The sequence below is a fragment of the Panthera uncia genome (assembly GCF_023721935.1).
Source record: "Panthera uncia isolate 11264 chromosome A1 unlocalized genomic scaffold, Puncia_PCG_1.0 HiC_scaffold_16, whole genome shotgun sequence".
Classification (NCBI taxonomy): Eukaryota; Metazoa; Chordata; class Mammalia; order Carnivora; family Felidae; genus Panthera; species Panthera uncia.
This window is the reverse complement of record NW_026057576.1, coordinates 26,046,662-26,067,554: the sequence shown is the minus strand read 5'-3', so window position 1 is coordinate 26,067,554 and position 20,893 is coordinate 26,046,662. Positions and strand designations below refer to the sequence as shown.

Here is a 20,893-nt window from a genome sequence, read left to right as displayed (position 1 = left end):
TGCCTGAACTTCCCGGAAGTTGTTAAATGAGCCCTCCCTTCAGGACGCCAGGCCAGCCCCACCTGCTGTGATAAGCCAGTTCATCAATATACCTGCTTTTCCTATGGCCTCAGAACAATTTCCCGACACTCGTGGCTTTCCAACAGAGAGGCCACCATGGAATGCCGTGGAGAAGGGCACCGGCACCGTGGAGATCTTTTACATGGGAGGGTGCACTCATGCTAACTGCCAAACAACTAGATTTCCAGCCACTCGGGAGAAAGAAAACTGAGCTGCCATTCCTGAATTTTGGGGCTAAACAATCATGATCTAATTCGAAATGGGAAGGGCAGGATGTGATTCTTGGGGTGTTTTCCGGAAGTATTTGTGCAGGTAAATGGGAGTATGGCTGGTTCTGCTTTTGGCAAATGCAAGCAAGCGTGTCAATCCGTGTGGACTTCCGCTGTCATTATGTCAGAAGCAGCCCCCTGTACGGACACCGACCCTGTCCCACCACGCCAAACTGCTTGGGGGTAAGTGGAGAAAACGTGGTTGAGACAAACGTAACTGCCCCAGACATGAAACGAGATGTGTTTAACCTTCAGAGGGTGATGAAATGTGCACACACCTAGCAGCTTGGCCACGTTGCCGCATAGAAAACCCTTTCCCACTCGAGAGCCTGGTTTTTCATGCCCCTCTCTCTTCTCATCCGAACAGATACATTATCCCTTGGGTTTGCACCGATGAAAGAGGCGCTCGACATTTTGGCACATTATATCATTGAAAATAATACTTATTCTCAGAATGAATATGTAAATAGCATATATCCCCGTCCCACATGGCACCCTGCACCTGGTATGAGATGGGATCACACATTTGCGTGATGAAAGGTAGGCTTCGGCTCCCCTTTGCGTCTGGGGAGTAGTCATCTTTGCAAAAGCACACGGGAAAGAGTGGAAAAGTCTGAGGCTGTTCACTGGGACGTGCAATCTTCCTGTTCTACCCTAGAGCCTTGATTCCAGCTCAGGCTCCCCTCTAAGGTCTCTCCCACCTTCAAGGTGTCCTGACGGGTCTCAGCCATCGGGGCCCGCGAAGGCCCCTCAGGTCCGCCATGGCTGGGATGGGCACTACGGAGACAGCACTGTGGGCTGGTAGCGTCCGCTGGGACTTTTCACAGTCTCTGCTGGCTGCTGAAATACTTCCCCAGAATTAAAGTCCGGGGCTGGGGGTAGGGGGGGTGTCTCTCACGGATAGGTTGTGGGACAGGTAGGACTGAGGAATGCCAACATGAATTCTTCTGCTGACTCTTCCATGCAAATACCCCCCCCAGCCTGCTCCGGGGGGTCCGGTAAAGTATAGCAGTTCCCGCCGAAAGCACAGCTACTGGGCTTCTCGATCTGTGTGATTACGCCTGCAGAGTCGAGGCCCGGGACCCCGGGACTGTGCTGCTACTGATACCAAACTACTCTCCAAGGTCCCCGGGAACTTCTGAACGGTTTCAGGCTTCCTTCCTGCTGCCCTTCCCATTACTCACGCACTCACTTACTCATCATCCTGTTCCTATGTTCCAGACACTTGGGGTGCGTGGAAGACTAATCAGCAAAAGCCGACGAATTATCACACCGCTGCACATTTGCTAAGTGCTCTGGAGGACCTTGAACTCGCAGTGGGTGGTGAGCCTATGGGGGAGGGGGCGTGTTGAAAGGCCTCTCTGAAGGGTGGGCTCCCAGCCAAGACCTAAAGGATGGGAAGGATTCACGCATGTGGAGTGGGGGGAAGTGCAAGTCAGACAGAGGGACAGAGGTGCAAAGGCTCTGGGGTGGGAGTTGGTTCTGAAGGGCTCAGCAGGAGGGAGGCCCATGGGAAGGACGCGTGGAGAGTCGAGGGAAGACGGAGCTGAAGAGGCAGGTGTGGAGAGCCCGCGGGCTGCGGAGGGAATATTATTCGTGCAATGGGAAGCTACTCAAGGGGCTGAAGTGGGGAGATACGATGTGAATCCCACTAGGCGACGTGTGAAAAACAGATCGGACAGGAGTAAAAGTGGGACGGGAGGGGCCGCGTATGGCAGGACCTGCAAAATGCCTCTGGGCAGCCATCCACAACCCCCCCCCCCCCCCCCCTCCTTCTTTACTCTGAGACCTCCGGCTTTATTCTGGGGAGCAATGGGTCCCGTCAGAAAAGCATATTTCCCATTTTCCTTGTAGCTAGGCACCAACACGTGTAATAATTCTGCACAACGAGACAGAAACGGAAGGCTGTTGGGGCTCTTTGGGCAAGTTTTGCTGTCTCGCTCTAAAGGTGCAACCCTGTCCTCTTTCTTTTCTTTCCCCTTCTTTTTATCTTGCGTGATTTGAGCCTGTAAAAAAAGACATGATGGGGGCCTCCTCCTTCTCCCTCCTTCCTTCTTCCCTTCCCCCTTTCCCCCTCCTCCCTTCCTCCTCCTCCTGCCTCTTCTTCTTCTCCCTCCTCCCCTCCCCTTACTTCCCTCCTCCTCCCTCTCCTCCCCCTCCTGGCTGTGCAGTGTGGGAAGAGTTCTTCAGGCCTGCTTGTGGCCAGATGCTTGCTCATCCAGAGGTCCCACAGTAGGAAGCGCATTGTTGCAACAGACCTCAACCTCATGGTCCAATTCAGCCTCGATTTATCAGGAATACAGTGCTGATGTTTGGATCCCCCAGCCTAGGCCAGCTCACCCCTGGGTAATGTTAGGCACGTGGCGTGGCCTTCTTTCAGCCACAGGATCTGGGCCCCTTTTTAACACATGCTTCTTTCCACGGGTATTGCCAAAGAGCACTAAACTTCCCTATTCTAATGCGTGGTTCCCTTCCTACCTTCGCTGTTGGAGTCAAGGGTTGAGTCTTCCCTGCCAGGTGGGACAGTGAAGTCATGGGAACGAAAATATATTATGAAATTGATGCTGGTGAGCAAGAGGTACCAGAATATCCCAGTGTTCAGGCACCTGGTTTGCCATCATTCTGCAAGGGCTGTGTTTTTAAGAGTCGAGTGGCCTTTTGCTCTCTTCCTTTTCTCCATTACCAATCCAGCCTTACCTCCCCTCCACCTGCTAATCCATGCTGCACGGCCCTCCTTTTAAAGGGGGCATCGATATTAGGGTTTCTCATCCTATCCCTGGTAACCCTAACTTCAGAACTGCTGGACGGGCACGGTCACGTGAAGAAGGGTCATCCCTCAGAGTAGGAATCACGAGAAGGTGGTGTGAGAATGGTCTGAGGAGACAACACTTCTGTTCTTTCCTATTCCTTTTCTATAAAGACAGGTGTCTCGGGTTGATCTCACACTGGATATCTGGTCACCTATCAGAGTTCACGTTTGAGAGTTTCTTACGTATTTCAATGCTGCCGCGAAAAAGGCCTGACAACAGAGTCATAGAAAACCCTTTTCCACTCGAGAGCCTGGTTTTTCATGCCCCCCTCTCTCCTCATCCGAACAGATACATTATCCCTTGGGTTTGCACCGATGAAAGAGGCGCTCGACATTTTGGCACGTTATATCATTGAAAATAATACTTATTCTCAGAATGAATATGTAAATCGCATATATCCCCGTCCCACATGGCACCCTGCACCTGGTAGGGGATGGAGCACAGCATTGTTACAGTGTCATTCGGTGGCTTTTACCGACCCGGGGAACACCCGCAACTGTAATGCATTATGCCACTGTGACGTTAACTACAGACACAGACAGAGTGCCCATAAAAAAAATATACGCCCTTTTTTTTTTTTTGAATAGAGCCCTGGGTAATTACCCCGACTATTGTTCTATGAGCAAGCCCATTTAGACCCCTTCATCAGTTTAGGGTCTGGACATGAAAAATCGCCAGCATTAAGCGGTTAAGGCAATCTGCTTTCCAGATGAAGAAAGGACAAAAAAAATAATACTGCAGAAAACCCTCCTCTACTCCTGAGTTGCCCATGTCGACAGCCAGAGCTCACCTCAAATAAAGGATCCTGGGGAGGAGTTTTTCTGCTGATACCTTCCTCCTAAACAGAGCTCAAGGACAATGTGTTCGGGGTCTGCTTCCTACTGTCCCAGCACTGGGAGGACACACAGGTCTGTGGGGACGGCCCCCAGGTAAAGGGTGGCCACCCTGCAGGTGTGCTGTGAGCTGCAGTGGGTCCAGCAGGCACAGAAGCATCTGGTGCCCTGCCCCGGTGGCCGGGTTTGGTGTTCTGAGGAAAAGCTACAGAAATGTTGCTCACCTTGAGAAGTAAGCTCTCAGGGCGGGGTCCGTGTTCCTCCAAGTTGCCACAGAACATGAAATCGGTTATGAGGTGTGCCATTTGATATGGAGTAAAATGGGAAATTATTGATCTACTTACCCCCACATGAAAACAAAAACTAAATGAATACAAAAGAAAAGACAAAACCACAGCAAAACAGATGGCCCCCCAAATTTTACTTACATTGAGTGAGGATTCCAGTTAAGGCATTTTTAAAATTCTCCTTGGCTTCTTCCATCTCCTGCTCATGGGTGGCTTTTTCGTTCATCAGCCGGCGGACGTGGCTATTGGCTGACTGCACCATGGAATAGAACTGGTTGGCAGAACGCCGGTTAACTTCCCCTCGCTCAATCCAGGAGAGTAGCACTGTGATAGCCTCTGAAAACTTGCTATCATCTGGAAATGGAAAACCACCAAGTACAAATCATGCCAAGGCAAGGACACGTACTTTCCTCTGGTTCTTCTCAAAAGACAGAACATGGGCCATCTTAATGGATACATCTTTGGAACTTGACAAATTAGCTTCCCTAAGGCTAACCGTGCTAGCGTTTCTTAGCCTTCCCTTTCACATCTGACTCTATGGTGTCATAGAGCCATCCAAGAAATACATGGCAGCTCACTCTCTCATCTACCAACCCAGTGAGCTTAGTTTTAGATCTGTTCTGGGCATTCTTGGTAACATGGCGCACCAAATCCTGATTTCTCTTTCTCAAGAGTGGCTCAGAAAACTGTCATTGACCTATTGGGTCCCTACCGCATTTTTCAAGATTCTCTTATCAGATCTATTATACAGTGAAACTAGTTGTATGACTTAGATTCAGCTGAGTTAGTGGCAAAATATGGATGACAGATTAGACTATTTTAAAACCGGATGTAACAGAAGATATTGTTCCCAAAGGGGTTGTAGGAATTAGTCAGTTCTTTTTCTGCTCCAGTTCAAAACTAATTTCGCTTTACATTTAATAGAACAGCCTTGATTCAGCTGAAAAACAAAACATTTCCTTGTTTTCAACAAAAGAGGGCTTGTTCCCTGAGTGGTCAGTGTTGTCTGTGGAAGCCATCTGGAAGCCTACTAGAGTCCACTTGAACTTGGTTCGAGGTATGTGTGTGCTGTGGAGGGGGTGGGGTGCACGGAGTGGGCAATGAGGTTCCACCTGTAAATAAATGATAAAGTTTATCTGAAAGAAAACAAGTAAACTTGCCTGTTTGGGAATGGTTACTGGAACAGACCTGTGTTGTATGGCTTAGAAGTAGAAAAAAAAAAAAGCAAGTCTGAAGGTAATTAAGTTAATTAGAACTGGAAGCTGTATGTCAATTATCACAACATTAATCGATCCTACTGCTGAAGGCTCACTGCGTACTTCCCAGGCAAACTGGAGGGGGAAGTCTTCCACTTGAATTTTTCTACCCTTGGAACATGTGACTTAAGGAAAATATCCTACATTTTTCCAGAAAACGAGGTAGACTCTGAATTCTAAAAATTGGGAGCAAAATTACACCAGACGATTCAGATTCTTATGAATTTATTTGGTAAATACTGAGTGCCTATTATGTTCCCTCTCCTGGAGGAAGATCAAAAACCTCCTTATGCGTTGTGTGTGTGTGTGTTTGTGTGTGCATTTATTTCCTATGTTATATATTGTTTATATATGCATACAAACACATATACATATATACCCCCCAGATGACTGGACGGAGCGTGATTCATGTTTGGTAGAGGAGTTCTATTTTATCTCATTCACCAGATGTTCTTTAGTCAACCACTGCTGTTGGCATGTTACACAGCATACAAAGCCTTCGTTCGTGGGGGTGCTTTGTGAATTTCATAGTGCGCCGTAGAAACACCATTAGTACCTTTTCTGCCAGAGTCCCTCTCCCAGACGGGGGCACAACTTCCTTGCTGTGGCTGTTGCTTGCCCAGAGGTACGCACCCGGAACGAAGGCAGGGTCAGCCTGACCCAGGGTGCGTGGAGCGTGCTCTGCTTTTTCCAGGGTGGAAGTAGCGATCAGACACACGCTACCCATCAGCACCCACCCAGGCCCTCTCCCCCTGAGGCAGAGGCAGAGGCAGCCTGGGGTTGGGGATCAAAGCCTTTTTTCAGGGCAAACCTGCCCCCCTCTGCCCTCACACTTGGGCCAGAGGAGAGAACTGGCCCACTGGGCACCCTGCGAGGGAAAGACGCCCTTCCTCGAAAATCTCCACGCACAGGCACAGAACACACGCGTGCAGTCTCACAGCTGGCTCATCCAATTTTGTTAACTCCGGAATTTCAGGCTGAGCTCAACCCTCGGTGAACTCCAGCTGCAGTGGTTTCTTATCTCATTTCATGGACCGGAGCGGCTTGTGTAAGATAAAATCCATCATACAACTTAACATTACGTTCAGCCCATGGAGAGGCCCATAATTTAGCATTATGTTTGTGAGAGGCCCACTGTGACCGTTACAGTCAGAATAAATTTTGCCTCCCGCGCATACTCGCTACCTCTCTCCCCGCCAATAGATGTTAGGAGAATGGACCTCCCAAAAGACAGCATGAATAAACCTAACACTTATAAGAAGTCTTTTTTTCCTCCCCTCTTAAAAAATAACAACAAAAAAGAAAACACTGACTTTATGTACCATTTCTCGCCTTTCCTGGGACTTTTATCTGTATATAACACAGAGGGGGGAAAAAAAACCCTCTAAGATTTTGTTGTCAACCTTACAAGGAGATAGAACATCCCCGTTCCATCCGTCTTTCCCTCCTGTTACTGGTTGTTCTTTCTCTTGCTTGTGGTAACTCAGTTCGTAAATACACTAATTTACTGTCAGGGAGAACACACTTAAAATTTAAAAATGTGTGTTTGCTCAAATGACCTGAAAACCAAACTTTATTTTTCTTCCTGTCCAGGACGGAGGGCATAAGTTCACCAGCAGATCAGAGTTAATTGATAGTTTTCAAAAAGAGAAACAGCAGTTTTAGGACTGGGCAATTGAAAATATACAATTTAAAAAGTAAGCGGGGGGGGGCACCTGGGTGGCTCAGTCGGTTGAGCGTCCGACTTCAGCTCAGGTCACGATCTCACGGTTCGTGAGTTTGAGCCCCGCATCAGGCTCTGGGCTGATGGCTCAGAGCCTGGAGCCTGCTTCCGATTCTGTGTCTCCCTCTCTCTCTGCCCCTCCCCCATTCATGCTCTGTCTCTCTCTGTCTCAAAAATAAATAAACATTAAAAAAAATTAAAAAAAAAGTAAGCAGGGAAGAGACTTGCTCACATTTTAACAAGTGTTAAAAAATATGTAGCACAAGTCAATAGCACGCAAAATTCCATTAGCTTAGCTTAAAAGATGTATGTAGTTTCGAGAACTCCCAATTTCATCCTCATTTCTGAACTTTCTGAAACTTCCAGGCCAATATATAATTGATGTACTGACATGCAAATTAAATGTGAAAACATTAGTTAAGGCACAATCGGTAAGTTCGGTCAATATCTGTTGCTACGTAAGAAGTGACTTTATATTAATTAAGACTAACTCAGCAACTCACTCTGAATGGCTACAGAAGTGTATTGGGAGCGGTCATTTTCAATATCCAACTGTAAGTTCAATTTTGGGTTCAGTGGAAAGATCACTGAGAAAACAGAAAACAATATAAACTAATTTAAACAGGATTTAGATGGCAGCATTATTAAAGCTATTCATGTGAAAAGAAATTAACACTGCTCATAAAAATCACATCAAAGATGCATTTACAAAAATTCCAAATACTTCCTGTGAACATGCTCAGGCATAACTCTGAACACGGGTGCAGTTTAGAAACTAGAATGGCAGACGTGCCTTTTTCCACAGCAAGAGCTGGGAAAATTGCCGTATTAACGGGCGAATATGGACCATTTGCTCATTAAAAATTGTGCAGTGTTTTCTAACCAGGGTCCTTACCACGTCACACCTGGGTTACCGCACATGTCTGCTTCATGGCTTTTCTTGATTTGCATTTTCCCCTTCATCCCCCGTTCCCTTACCATTCTCCTCTTTGGTAAGCACCATGGCCACGCCTCCCTGCCTTTCCGTGCTCTGTGTGTTCATTCCAGGAGCCTTCACGTTTCTGGACACCTGGATAACTGTTACGTTTCCCTCAAGATTCAGCCTCAGTGTCTTTCATCAAAGCAGCTTTTCTGTAACCCTAACATGAATTGAGCGTCCATTTGCTACGTTTTCACAATTCCCTCCATATCCTTCTACTAAAACATCAGTCACTCTATATAGTCAATGGTTGGCTTATGGATCTGTCTCCAGTTTTGAAGGGCTAACGTGAGAATGAAACTTCTAAAACATACTGCAATCTTCTGGTCACTCTGAGTTTTTCACTTGGCAATTTATCTATATTGGGTTACACTATTTCTAATAGACTTGTAGTGATTCTCGCTAGAGAGCCACAAATTCGATGGTCAGAAGTTCGGAAACATCAGTTAGTAATCAACATTTTTTAAAGCTTATTTATTTTGAGAGAGAGAGAGAGAGAGAGCGAGTGAGAGCGAGCACTGTCATTGCAGAGTCAGATGCCGGGCTCGAAATCTGAAACTGTGAGATCATGACCTGAGCCTAAGCCACATGCTTAACTGACTGAGCCACCCAGGCGCCCCAGTAATAAACATTTTAATTTCATGTTAAAGAGTGTTTTCACATTGTCTCCCAGAGATAAATGTTCTCTGGCACTTAGGCTAGCTGGTCCTTTTACCCTTCAGGCCTCTGAGGTCATCGCCACTGGCAATGAAAGTTAAGAATGATGTCAGATAATCACAGAGAAGCAGAGCCTTCTGCAGAAAGGCGCTAAGCAGCTTATCAAATGACTCAAAAATCTTTTTGAAAGCATTTTTAATTCTGGGAAGATAATGATTGCTTTTAGTTTTGTGAGGAATAAATAATATTGTAATGACTATTATCCCTTTACTGTCACTACCTGAATCCCATACCCATCTCATTTTGTTTCTGGCTCCTTCAGACTTCATCAACCTCCTTCTCTGTCCCTCTCTTCCATGTTTATTGAGCACCTGTGACATAGGAGGCGCTTCAAAAACTGCATATGGGATAAATCTTCGCCATTCAAAGACTAAGCTTGAGCCTCATTTGGGAGCTCCTTGAAAATGCAGACTCACCCTGACTCAGGCTTCCTGATTCAGAATCTCCTACTCCAAGTGATTCAAATGCACATTAAAGTTTTGGAAGCACTGGAAGAAATCAGTCAGTGAAAACCAGGGAAACTGGCTGGGAGCTCATCTATGTTAAAAGATCACGAGACCTTGAAATGGAAAGTGGCACCTGAGATAGTGGAGGTTACTGAAAGGGTTTGACGTGATTCTTCTGAGCTCTGTGAATCCCTGTCCCTAACCTCCCTGCCCCCATTTAAAGAACAGGTGCTTAAACATCCGTCATCCCTGTCCCAGAAAAGAAAATGTGAAAAAAATGTCAAAGACTTGGAAATGGGCATAGAGACTACTGCAGATCTTTGTAGCGGAATCCTGGGCATGGCCCAGAAGACCCTCTCCATCGCCCCCCAGCCCCCGGAATTATCTGATTCTATAGGGGAGTGAATCTTTAATTGCCTTTGACTAGGCTATCTTACAACCCTTTAGGGACAGAACATAGATTGTGGAGAGCTGATAACAATGAGAATAATTCTCCATAACAACACAGACGAACTATCGTCCAGTAGAAAATACCAATCATTATAAAGCACATTTTCTTTTGAACCAGTTTTAACACCTTACTGATTCTCTCATTAATGAATGAGTTAAACAAAATCATAGGCACGTGTCAATTTTATATTTGTAAGTTATGGTTCCACTGCCAGAGCATGCTTTAGCCACCTTTGAACTGTAGCTCCTCAAAGGCCAGGTCCATGCAATAGTTGCATGTGTCACTCTAGGACAAGGACACAGAGCCCAGGACTCAGCAGGTGGGAACGTGGTGAACTTCAATCAAAGTGACAAACCGATAATCAAGGGGAAAAAGGCCTCAAGTTGGTAAGCAGGTTTTTTTTCCCCCTTTGAGTGCAGAGGGAGATCTAGCCTTGATTTTCAGAACAATAGGTACGATGAGAGCCAGGCCATGAGCACTGAATATGAAAACTTAGGCGGGCTGTAGTACCCTTATTTATGGCTGGGTCTATAAAGGAATAACAGGAGAGGAGATCAGTGTTTGAATAACATATCCCAAGAATGAGATAAAAGGAAGATGTTCTACAACACAATTTTTTCCTCCAAAAATGGGGATACAGACACACGTGTACACACACACACACACACACACACACACACAGAGTGAATGCTGTCACTGATTTCTGGCGTTTATGATAGCTGGAAATAGCTCACAGTGTGGAGTCACATAGTGATCCAAGCAGAATGGGGATTCCAGGATGGCCCAAGCACTCCTACTACAATAGTCCTAAAACGTCCCTCAAGCCTGGACATCTCTAAGCAAGTCTCCATTCTTCTGGTTACTCAATTAACCATTAAAAGGGGTGTTGTTACCTTATCTATCCCCCAAATCACAGATCGCAGGAGAGGCGAGACAAATGGTTAATGCACTCCTCTCCCTTCAACACACACACACACACACACACACACACACACACACAATCTCCCCCAATTACTCAGTACCTGTAAAAATGAAAAAAATTAAGGGAGGGGGTGGCAATATGAAAATGCACTGATTATTCCTGCTTTGGGGTCATGCAAAACGTTTCTAGGTGAAACGGCCTGTCTTGCCTCTGTGAAGGTCAGTGACGCCCACGGAAGTGATTCTCCAACAGGCTCCTGTGCTTATTTCCCTTGCCCTAAGACAGAAGCCTGGCTTTTAGCTAATGGAACTTCCACTTGGCTTAGAGCATTATTGATTTTTACTTTCTTGGAACCATAAATATTGACAACCGCCGCAGCAAAATGCCGGCAGCCCTCCCTCCCCTTCTGCCTCTGGCAGGCTGACACTGGGCCATTCTGTATGCAAATCAGAGCCTAGCCCTCCGGAAATTATGAATGCGGATCCCAGGAGAACTGAATTCATGATGACACATCAGGGGATCCCAAGGGCACTGCTTCAAAGCTTTGTCAAAACTTCACCTGATGGCACAGAGAAACTCTTCATTTCATCGCATAATGAAAGATTATGCGAAGCTTTCCAAAGGGGGGAAAAGTACACAAAAACTTTTAAATGCTCTTGCCAGGAGAAATCTCCAGTGAATGAGGATATCATCTTTCTCACCATCTAATCAATCTCTTCCTTCCCCAGTCCAAACACAGGGTTCCTCCAGGGGTGGATGGTCTGTGTTAGACACACTGAAATTCATTATCTCATCTGCCTGGTGCTACTGTTTCCAATAAAGTGTAATTATGGTGTTATTGAGCTCCTGCTCACTTTCTCAAAGCCATGCTATAAACTTTGGGTCTGTGAGCAGTTACTTCCCAGTCAGTCTTCATTAAGTTGAATTGTCTCAGAACAATGTCTATTTAATCAGCAGGGTGCCCGCTAATTTTCTTTTTTAGAATTTGTATTAGCGCAACAGACGCTGCCTTAGACACTACACAATTACAACTCGAAGTTTCCTCCGCCTTCAAGAAGGCCCCGTGGCCACAGAATCTGGGGTTAGCTGGTTTCAGAAGATCCGCCCCCTCACCCCGTCACTGTCCAGTTGGGTCCCGAGTCACTCCTGGGAAGGCACGGGGCACTTCTCACACACGGTAGTGGGAAGTATACGGTGCTTTGTAATTGCCTCTATCATTCCAGAAGCCTAAACGCTGTGAAGTAGAGGCTTGCATGCTGTTGTCTTCCCTGCGGTGCTTAGCAAGGTCCCAGATATATGGTAAAGAGCCCCACAAGTGGGATGATGGCTGCCTGCACATTTCCGATCACGCCCGGTGGCACCACTGCCCAGAAATGCAACATACTCAAGAGATCCAAATAGCTGAGGAAGAGAAAAAGGAATTAAGCATTTACTATGTGCATTGTTTTAACACTAGGCAGGATGTAGTGGAGGGCCTTGTGGGTCATACATAGGGTTGGCTTGTACAGATGTTGCTAGATAAAGCTGATTTTCCAAAAGGAAACTGCAAGAATAAACAAGTACAATGTAAAATGGGGGAAAATGGAATAAACCTAAGAGAGTATGATTTCCCAGTGGAGGGGAAAAAAAAAAGATCAAATCCAATTAGGTATTTTCAGATTGCAGTTCCATTTTCTTTTTTATCCAGGCTTCTTTACCTTGGGTTTTGACTGCATTTTTTTTTTTTTTTTTTTTTTTTTTATCCCTACATCAATGAAATCATCTTCAGGGCAGCAGTTTCCTTGGCTCCTCCTGTCTGGCTTTGCAGCGTTATAAGGAGCATGGAGTGGATTTCCTCTCTGAGGCAGCCAATTTCCTAGGCAATTAAATGCTGTTTATATTCCAAACTCTGTGCTTGGGTTGAAATTGTCAAGCTTGATATTACCTGACTGTTGCCTGAGATGTATCCCCAGCTAGTTCATTCTACTGTAACTGCCATCTATTAAATTTTCCAATCTGTTCTCTCAAGGGATCACACAGTACTTGGCAAAGGTGCAGCTTCGAAATTCTGCAAATTATACTCATCTATATAAATATATATTTTTGAAATGGCAAAGCTTGCAAATTACTTCACCAAATTGACATCCCAATCTGTGATCCTCCAGCAGGAAAGGCAATGCCACGTTCCTCTTACGTGCACAGACGTTTCCGTGCTGGTTTCTTAAAAAGAACGGGGGGATGCCAGACTTCTGTGAAACTCCTCCAAGAGGTCACAGAACCAAGGTGCTAGTTTTTGTCACGTCTAGGTGTAGCGCGTAAGCCGATAATACACAATGTACAGGATATTAAAGAAAAAAAGCCAGTTTGTTCCAAAATCCACATTCCTGGCTGAGGATGTTGTTCTTTCTCCTCCTGGCCACTCTCTGTGATTTGTAGCCTGAATGGAAAGGGGAGATGATGCCTGTATTTGCACTGTGTATGCTTTTTGTTGAAGGGACAACGACCTACGTGTTTACGTCTGTAAGACAGGCCCTTTCAGAGCAGCACAACAAGCAAGACTGGCCTGGTAGTCACAGTGGGGCATTTCAGTCACAATTGCAGCTGATTAGGGGTTCTCAAGGCCGGACCGGGGGAAAACGGCTAGAAGCAGAAGCCCGTTTCAAAACAATTATTGGGGTGCCTGGGTGACTCAGTCGGTTAAGCGTCTGGCTCTTGATTTGGGCTCAGGTCATGATCTCACAGTTCGTGAGTTCGAGCCCCACGTTGGGCTCTGTGCTGACAGTGCAGAGCCTGCTTGGGATTCTCTCTCTCTCTCTCTCTCTCTCTCTCTCTCTCTTTGTTCCTCCCCCACTCACTGTCTTTCTCTCCAAATAAATAAATAAAGTTTAGAAGAAATAAAAGAATTCTCTTTTAAAGATATAGAATGTCAACCTCCAATCCTCCTAAAATAGGTTTGGGGCAGCTTTCATACATTTCATTTAATGGAAACATCCAATCCACTTTGCACATTCCCAGCAATATACTAGCTATGCTCTAAAACACTCCAAGCGATCAATCACATCTCTCTTCTCATGAGAAATCTTTAATGGCCTCTCCGCTGCTTAAGGAACAAAACCCAAATCCAGCGGCAGCCTTCAGGGCTCTGCCCGCTGGCCCCCAACTGTTCTTCCCACTTCACCTCGCTCTAGAAGCTGCCATGCAGCTCTCGTGTACCCTGGAACAGGTGACGTGCCTTTCTCCTCCTGGGCCAAATTCCTCTCTGCTTCCTTGTGTCTTTTCTCCTGGGGCTCCAGCCTCTGACCAGGATGTATTTAGGCCCTTTTTCTCCTGGGGGGCAGGGGGGGACCCTTGATTCTCCCGCACAGTTCTCCTCTGTGATGATTTTCTTGATATACCTTCCTTGACACTCGCCCCTGTGTTCCCAAAGCGCGTTGCTCATACATCGGTCGGCAATCATGCCATTGGCTTTGGACTTGAGTTAATCGCTTACTTGAGACACCTACATGCGGCCAGGGACTGCAACCTGCCTTCTCTCCTTAAAACCTGACATGCCCAACGGCCTGAGGAAGGTCTGACTGTCACTCGTCACTTGCCTGTAAAATGCAGATGCGGCTCAGATGATACAACTCTGATGGGTGATGGAAGGGAATTCACACATACAGGTGGTCCTGACTTAAAATTCCGGCCCCTCCCCAATCATCTGTAGTTCCCTGGGGCAGGTACTAAAGCCCCCATATGTCTTTATTCCCCCACAGCATCAAACACGTGAGAGGAGCACAGCAAACGTTAAAGAAGTGACATACACTAGTGTCCCCTGCCCCCAATTATTCCATAGGTGTTAGCAGTGACCCTTCAACTCCATCTCTGAAGGCAGGGATCCCGACCACGGGAGGGGACACTAGCCTAGCTCATTCGTCACAGGTGGGAAGACAGGAGCCAGCTCTGGGCCTTCTGCGTGCGACTCCTCTCCCCTCTTTCCGTGAGTCGTGCTCAGTGACAACACGCACCTGCACGGAGGACACAGGCGGGAAGAGGCAGGGCTCTGTCTCAGTCGGCAGGGGGAAGCTTCGGGGGTGACCTCGCCTGCAGGAAATCAGCAGGTGTAGGGGCGGAGACGCCGGGGGTGCTTGGGGCTCACAGGGCTCCTCCGTCAGTCAGCGGGCAGGGGCTACTGCCCGGGCAGGCCCGGGACGGCGGCCTCCTACCTTTCAGCTTGTCGGCCAGCAGGGCGGCCTCGTGCTCCGAGTAGTGCATGATCGCGGGCGGTGAGGGCGGCCGCAGCCGGTCCTCCTCCAGCTTGCGCCGGTGCCGCTCCTCGCGCGCGCGCATCCTCTGCTTGCATTCCCATTCGTAGAAGTCGTCCCTGGCCTGGGCGAAGTCCACGTGGAGGCGGCCCGAGTCCTTCTTGTCCGTGCTAGACCCTAATCGCATCCGGTAACCTGAAAGCAACGGAAAGGCCGGTCCCGTCACAAGGTCACCAGCACGATGAGGGCAAAGCGTCGCCCAGGCCCTCAGCGAGGGCGCGATACGGGTGCTTTCGCCTCTTTTTCTGCCCATAGCAAGGGCGCTCTGCCCGTAGCAGGTGGGAAGCAGTTACTCTTCTCCCCAGCCATCAGGAAGCAAGGCCAAGTTCAGCTAATTAGGGATTTGGGGATAAACCCCCTCCTGGGAGGCGTCTCAGAGGGTCACCTACCCATCTTGCAAGCCACTGTTACTAAGAGGGTGACCTCAAGAACCAGGGCACTTACGGTAACTCCTTCTTCCCTCTGGCTTCCAGGAAGCTCCGAAACAAATTTGGCATGTAGCGTTCTCCCTCCCGGCTCCCCGATTTTATGGCTTTGTTTTTTTTCTATTTTTGATTTACGGTAACTCCATTGCGTAAGTGCTCTTAAATTCTTTTTAGAAAAAGGTGGAGCAGGGGTAAATAAAGAATATCTGTGATATTTAAAAAGATCCACAAAGTAAATTCCGCAGCACCTCATTCACATGTTACCGCTTCATTCCCCTAGAAAATGCTGCTCAATTCTCTCTCAGCAGCTGCAAAAGCCACAATCACCAAGGCAATTTTGCAATGCTGTTTTATTTCCACTTATCCTCTGGGGCACGCGGGAGAATATTTTACCTTCAATCAAGAGGCCGTGCTGCTGCCTTCCTTACAGCCCTGCACTACCTCATCTGGCACGCAGCACTGCACAAATTGTCCACGCGATCTTTGAAGGCCACGGGAGCCTGCGCAAGAACGCAGAGCTAGACCAAAAACAGGGGCCTGGGAATCTTTGGGGGATTTGCGGTGAGCTACCCAACTCACAAGCAGATGATGTGCAGACACTCGATCTGAGACATCAACGCAAACAGAACTGAAACCAGACAGCTAGCCTAACTTCAAATGAAGGAAGACTTGGCTTTGAGGCTGCTCTTCAGTTTGGGGCACTCAGATTTTAAAAACATAAATTCAGGTCCCAGCAGGATCACAGCTGTTGGGGCTGCCAGAGGAGACAGCAAAATGAGCACTTTTGCTGTGTAGGGGCTTTGCAAATGAGACACCACTGTGAAATGCCAGGCTGCCCTGCACTGATGTTCAAGATCTCTATGGTAGATTTCAATGGATTATCTTGGCATCTGGGTTGGAGCTCAGCTGAAAATCCCTGTAGAGGCTGACTTCTCCCCTGTAGGGCACTTCACACCTTTGAGAAGTTGCAAACACAAAACAGATCTCACATCTGATTCCTGTTATACCCTTCTCCCTCCTAGGTTCAAATGGTGTTCTCTAAAAATGGGAAGATGTAACAATACCTACGACACACGTAAACATCCCGTCATAGATGAGCAGAATTCATGCTAAAGCAGAGTGTATCTTGGTGCTGGGCCATAGCGACGTAACAAGTCGGCAGGCCACGGTGATATATACATAACAGCTGAGCGGGTGGCACCACCTGAGACTGGCTAGCAGTCCCCACTGGCCAAGGGACTTTCTCCTGCCCGTGTCCACAGCATCGCTTTTCAGATATTTCTGTTCCAAAATGTACCCTCTCTTTCACCGAAACATCATCATTAAGGCCTTAAAAAGAGATCCTGATGAGGCTGAGCCTAAAATTAGCTTGGCCTTCAAATGTGAACACGGTCCTAAAATTAGGCCTTCCAGCTGGGCACAGGCTTGCAGGAGCTTGCACACGGGAGGGGCAGCCTTCTGCCCCCACACCCCCCACCCCTCCAAATAAGCAGCCTTCCAGATCCTCCCCGGACTGATGTGCAACCTTCCTAGGGCGATGGAGGTAAAGCTGGGAGACCCCTGTGCCCCCAGGCAGGGAAGCTGGAGGCGAGGCCTTAGCTGTGGGCTCTCCTTGCCGCAAAGGGGCAGACCAAGGAGCAATCAGGCGCCCGGCTAAGCAGCAGGACCAGGGTCCAAGTGGGGCAAAGCCTAGCATCAAGGAATCAATAGAGAAATACCTTCCACGTGCCTAAATTTGGGCCTGTTCATCTTTGGCGACGTCTCAAGGCGCTTCTGACTGGGTCTAAACATTGTGTTATGTTGGCGTTGAAAAGCACTTTTGATCTACTCTAACCCTCTCATTTAATCAGGTGGGGTAAAGTAATACTTTTATTGGTAGAGCTGTGATTAGAACCCGGCTTTCCGAGGCAGGGTCTGTGAGAAATAAGAATCCGTGTTTCTTTTATCATCTTCAGGATATTTGTGTTAAAAACAACCATTTCCTGGATGGTTCCTATTGTTGTCGGTGCCCTGCTAAGCACTTAATATCCCTTATGTTGATTTGTCCCTCATAATAATCCTATAAGTTAGTACTGTTGCTGCCTCAGTTTTGCAGATGAGAAAATGGAAGCCAGGGAGAGGTATTATAGCCCGAGGCACGTGAGACCCGTGAGACCCGTCGCCAGGCATGCTGGTGACAGAGCCACCACCTGTGTGTGTAACAAGAGTACTCTGATGCTGTGGCCCAAGAAGATATGGGAAGCAAAACACGTAGCTGTTTGTGCGCTGTAAAATATTTTCCTCTGTGTTTCGTCTTCCATCTCCTTTAGAAGGCTTTCAGAGTTTTTCCCCACTTTGTTAGGTTTTCTTGGAATAAGGGTTTTAAAGTCCTCCACACCTCTACGCCAGCTCTACTCCGCAAAGTCACAGCAGTGTCGGAATAACCCCGAGGCGGCTGGGGTTCGCAAGAGTGTTCCGTGGGGGGGGGAAGGGAGCTGCCTGCAGAAATTAAGCCTGGCAGGGGCATTCAGGTATTTTTTTTCCCCCATTCTTTTCTCACCTTCCCTCATGAGCTTTGCCTCCGGAACGGGGAGGTGGTGTGCAGAGTGATGGATGGGAAACATGCAAGATGGAGAGCGTGAGGGAATGTCAGGGAGCTGAATCTAAGCGCACAGCTTTCTAAAGCCACATACCAATACCAGATGCGTAGTTCTTGGGTTTGGTAAAGGCCCGGATGACAGACTCCCTACAGTGGCTCCAACAGCCACAGAGCGATAGGTGGCACTGGGTCTAATTTCAGCATCTGTAAAAATCTCCCCTATGAGCCGGCACCAAAGGAGCAGATACCACAGGGCAGCCTTCACCAATCTAAGTGCACTGGCAATTGGGCAATGATATCGGGCCTTCCCCTAAAGTGGCAATGACATCAGGCTGCTTCCTGCTTGGAACTGATCTTGACCTGCTACCCTGGGGTCTAGAAAGTGAGCCGCTTCCGGAAAACTGAAATTGTGCCGAGAGCATACTTTATTCCTCCCGGGAATGGCATCCAATAATAATAATGGTCCTCAGTCTTCATAATATTGCTTTTCATCTAATAAGCACTTGAGAACATTAATTAGAACCTCAGTGGAATTCCTAAAGACTGGTGTTGGGCAACCCTTCGTGCAGCGAGGAACGCTCACAGACTTAGCGTAGAGCTTCTGGCAGCCAAGGGAAAAGGCAGAGTTCCTCCTTTTCCAGCCCCTAACTGTGAGGACTTTATTGTACATTAAGGCAAAAGGGAATAAGCTCATATTAACATCACAAAACGTAACAAAATGCTGAGAAAACCCCCGATGTAATGCAAAGTACCGGAAAGGTAAATGGCTTTATCAACCATGAATTCCTCTGCAAAGCGAATGTGACAGAAATTCTTCTTGCTTTTCCGAATCGCTGTAATATCACCGCACTGCTCAAAGACTTCTTGAATAATTTCCTCAGTAGCGTTTTCTGGTAATCCCCCGACAAACACGGTCTTACACCCAGGAGGTCGTTCTCTTGTGGAAGGAGGTGGAAGATCTATTAATCACAACAAAACAGAGGGGTTTTGACTTTTATTTCTTTGCCCTCTTCCTGGCTCACCTGGTGAAAGTGACACTTGAAGAGTAACTGTGTCCATTCTAAGGAAGGATAGATTTCTACACCGACCTACACGGCTGGCAGGCTGCCTTCTTTTCACCTCCTCTCCCCTCCCCAACCTTAACTTTCTGTGTTCCTTTCTACACAGACTGGCTATGCTTGTCCGTGAACAGAGATAATGCAAGTGTTAGCATAATTTCATTTCTCCTTCATAATACAGAAGCCCAGAAAACGGGGGGAAAAAAACCTCACAAAGGACAAAGCATGATGAAATGACAACATGATGGAAAACTTGGGCTTGTTATCGGCTTTGTCTCCTTGCGGGATAATGGATCAGCAAGGCAGAAAACTGGGAACACAACCCAAAAGCAGTACTTGCTGGGCTGGGAAACACCAAACATCGGGCCTGAAAAACCACTTTAAAAAAAAAAAATTATTATTCACATTTAAATGAGCAAATGATTACATTGGGGGAAGGCTGTAGGAAAAGATAAAACCTATACTGTCACAACATTTTACCTAGTTTACATGTAGATTACTAAAGCAATCTCCTGAAAAGTCCACTTCAAAAAGGCAACACTGATTAATATGAATAAAAAAAAATTCTAGCTATTTAAGCCCATAAACTTAGTATCTGAGCCTAAATTAAAAAAAAAAATCTGGCTCATTTATGTCATCGAATGTATGTTTCCTTCAAGCAAATGTAATTTGGCCCAGAAACTCCGAGATGCAGCCTCCCCCCAAAATTGCAAACTGCTAAATTAATTCAATTTTCCATCTAGCAAAGCACATTTCGGAGTTTTTCTCCTACATTTGTGACGATGGATGGAAATGCTCACATATTTCACACTATGTTTTGCAGCAAATGCTAGATGTCATTGCATGCAAAAAGATTCTTAATGCTGGATATATACCCCCAAATCACACATACTGCCTTCAGGTGTCAATTCAGCTCCTGGATACAACACATGGACACATCCCCATCCATTTGGGCTAATCTAGAGACAAAGGCCTCATGGAGAATGGATCTCCACTTTGTGCCTGCATGTGGAAGAATTCTGAGTCAGATCTGAAAGTGAATACAATGCCACATGAAAGAAAGAAAGAGAGAAAGAAGGAAGGAAGGAAAGAAAAGAAAGAAAGAAAGAAAGAAAGAAAGAAAGGAAGGAAGAAAGAAGAGAAAGAAGTTTAAATTGATGAGTATCTTTCACAGGCAACACTTACTTGGATTTTGAGGGAAAAGAGTACAACTTTTGCAGTGGATTATTTCTTTGACGACAGCCACTTCTGTTGGTGGTGGCGGTGGTACCAGCCCCAGGCCTGGAATCATCGGGTTAATGGGGGTGATCCCAGTCATCATGTTGAGGCCTGGATCAAAGCCTGGTACACAGATTGAGTCTGAAAAGTACACAAGATAACATTTTGGCTGGAGGATCTGAAATCAATTTTCATCGTTGTTTTGCTGTTTGCTTGCAAAGATTATTCGGCTTTATGCTTTCTATTTTTTTTTTTTTTTTTTTAGGAATTTCTCCTGAAGATGTAGCATTATAGAAAGCTATTCCAGAAAGGTAAAGAGAAAATAAAAGATGAACTTAAAGCTACATGAAAAGAAAATCATATTACTTAAGATATTAACATGGCAGAACAGAACACAGCCTATTAAAGTGGAAAACCACGCACCATGAAGCTCTGCTGTTATTGTGAATGTGATTTTCTGTTTCTTAACAGCAGTGTATTGTTTACACTGCCTTATGACCCAGAATGTGGAAAGAATACCATTTAACATTGAAGTGCCCTGTGAATCTAATTGTCAATCTGGTTTTATCAAAAGAGCC

The 20,893-nt window shown here is 46.7% G+C and overlaps 1 protein-coding gene across 1 annotated transcript in view; it reads right to left on the bottom strand.

The window, feature by feature from the left end:
• ENOX1 (ecto-NOX disulfide-thiol exchanger 1) overlaps positions 1–20,893 on the bottom strand; it is a 424,170-nt gene that overhangs the window by 124,631 nt on the left and 278,646 nt on the right. Inside the window, exons 6-9 of the mRNA XM_049647316.1 lie at positions 20,283–20,456; positions 18,792–18,998; positions 14,938–15,171; positions 4,401–4,613 (exon numbers count right to left, since the gene is read on the bottom strand). Coding sequence (XP_049503273.1) covers positions 4,401–4,613; positions 14,938–15,171; positions 18,792–18,998; positions 20,283–20,456 — 828 coding nt within the window. The remainder of the gene's footprint in view (positions 1–4,400; positions 4,614–14,937; positions 15,172–18,791; positions 18,999–20,282; positions 20,457–20,893) is intronic.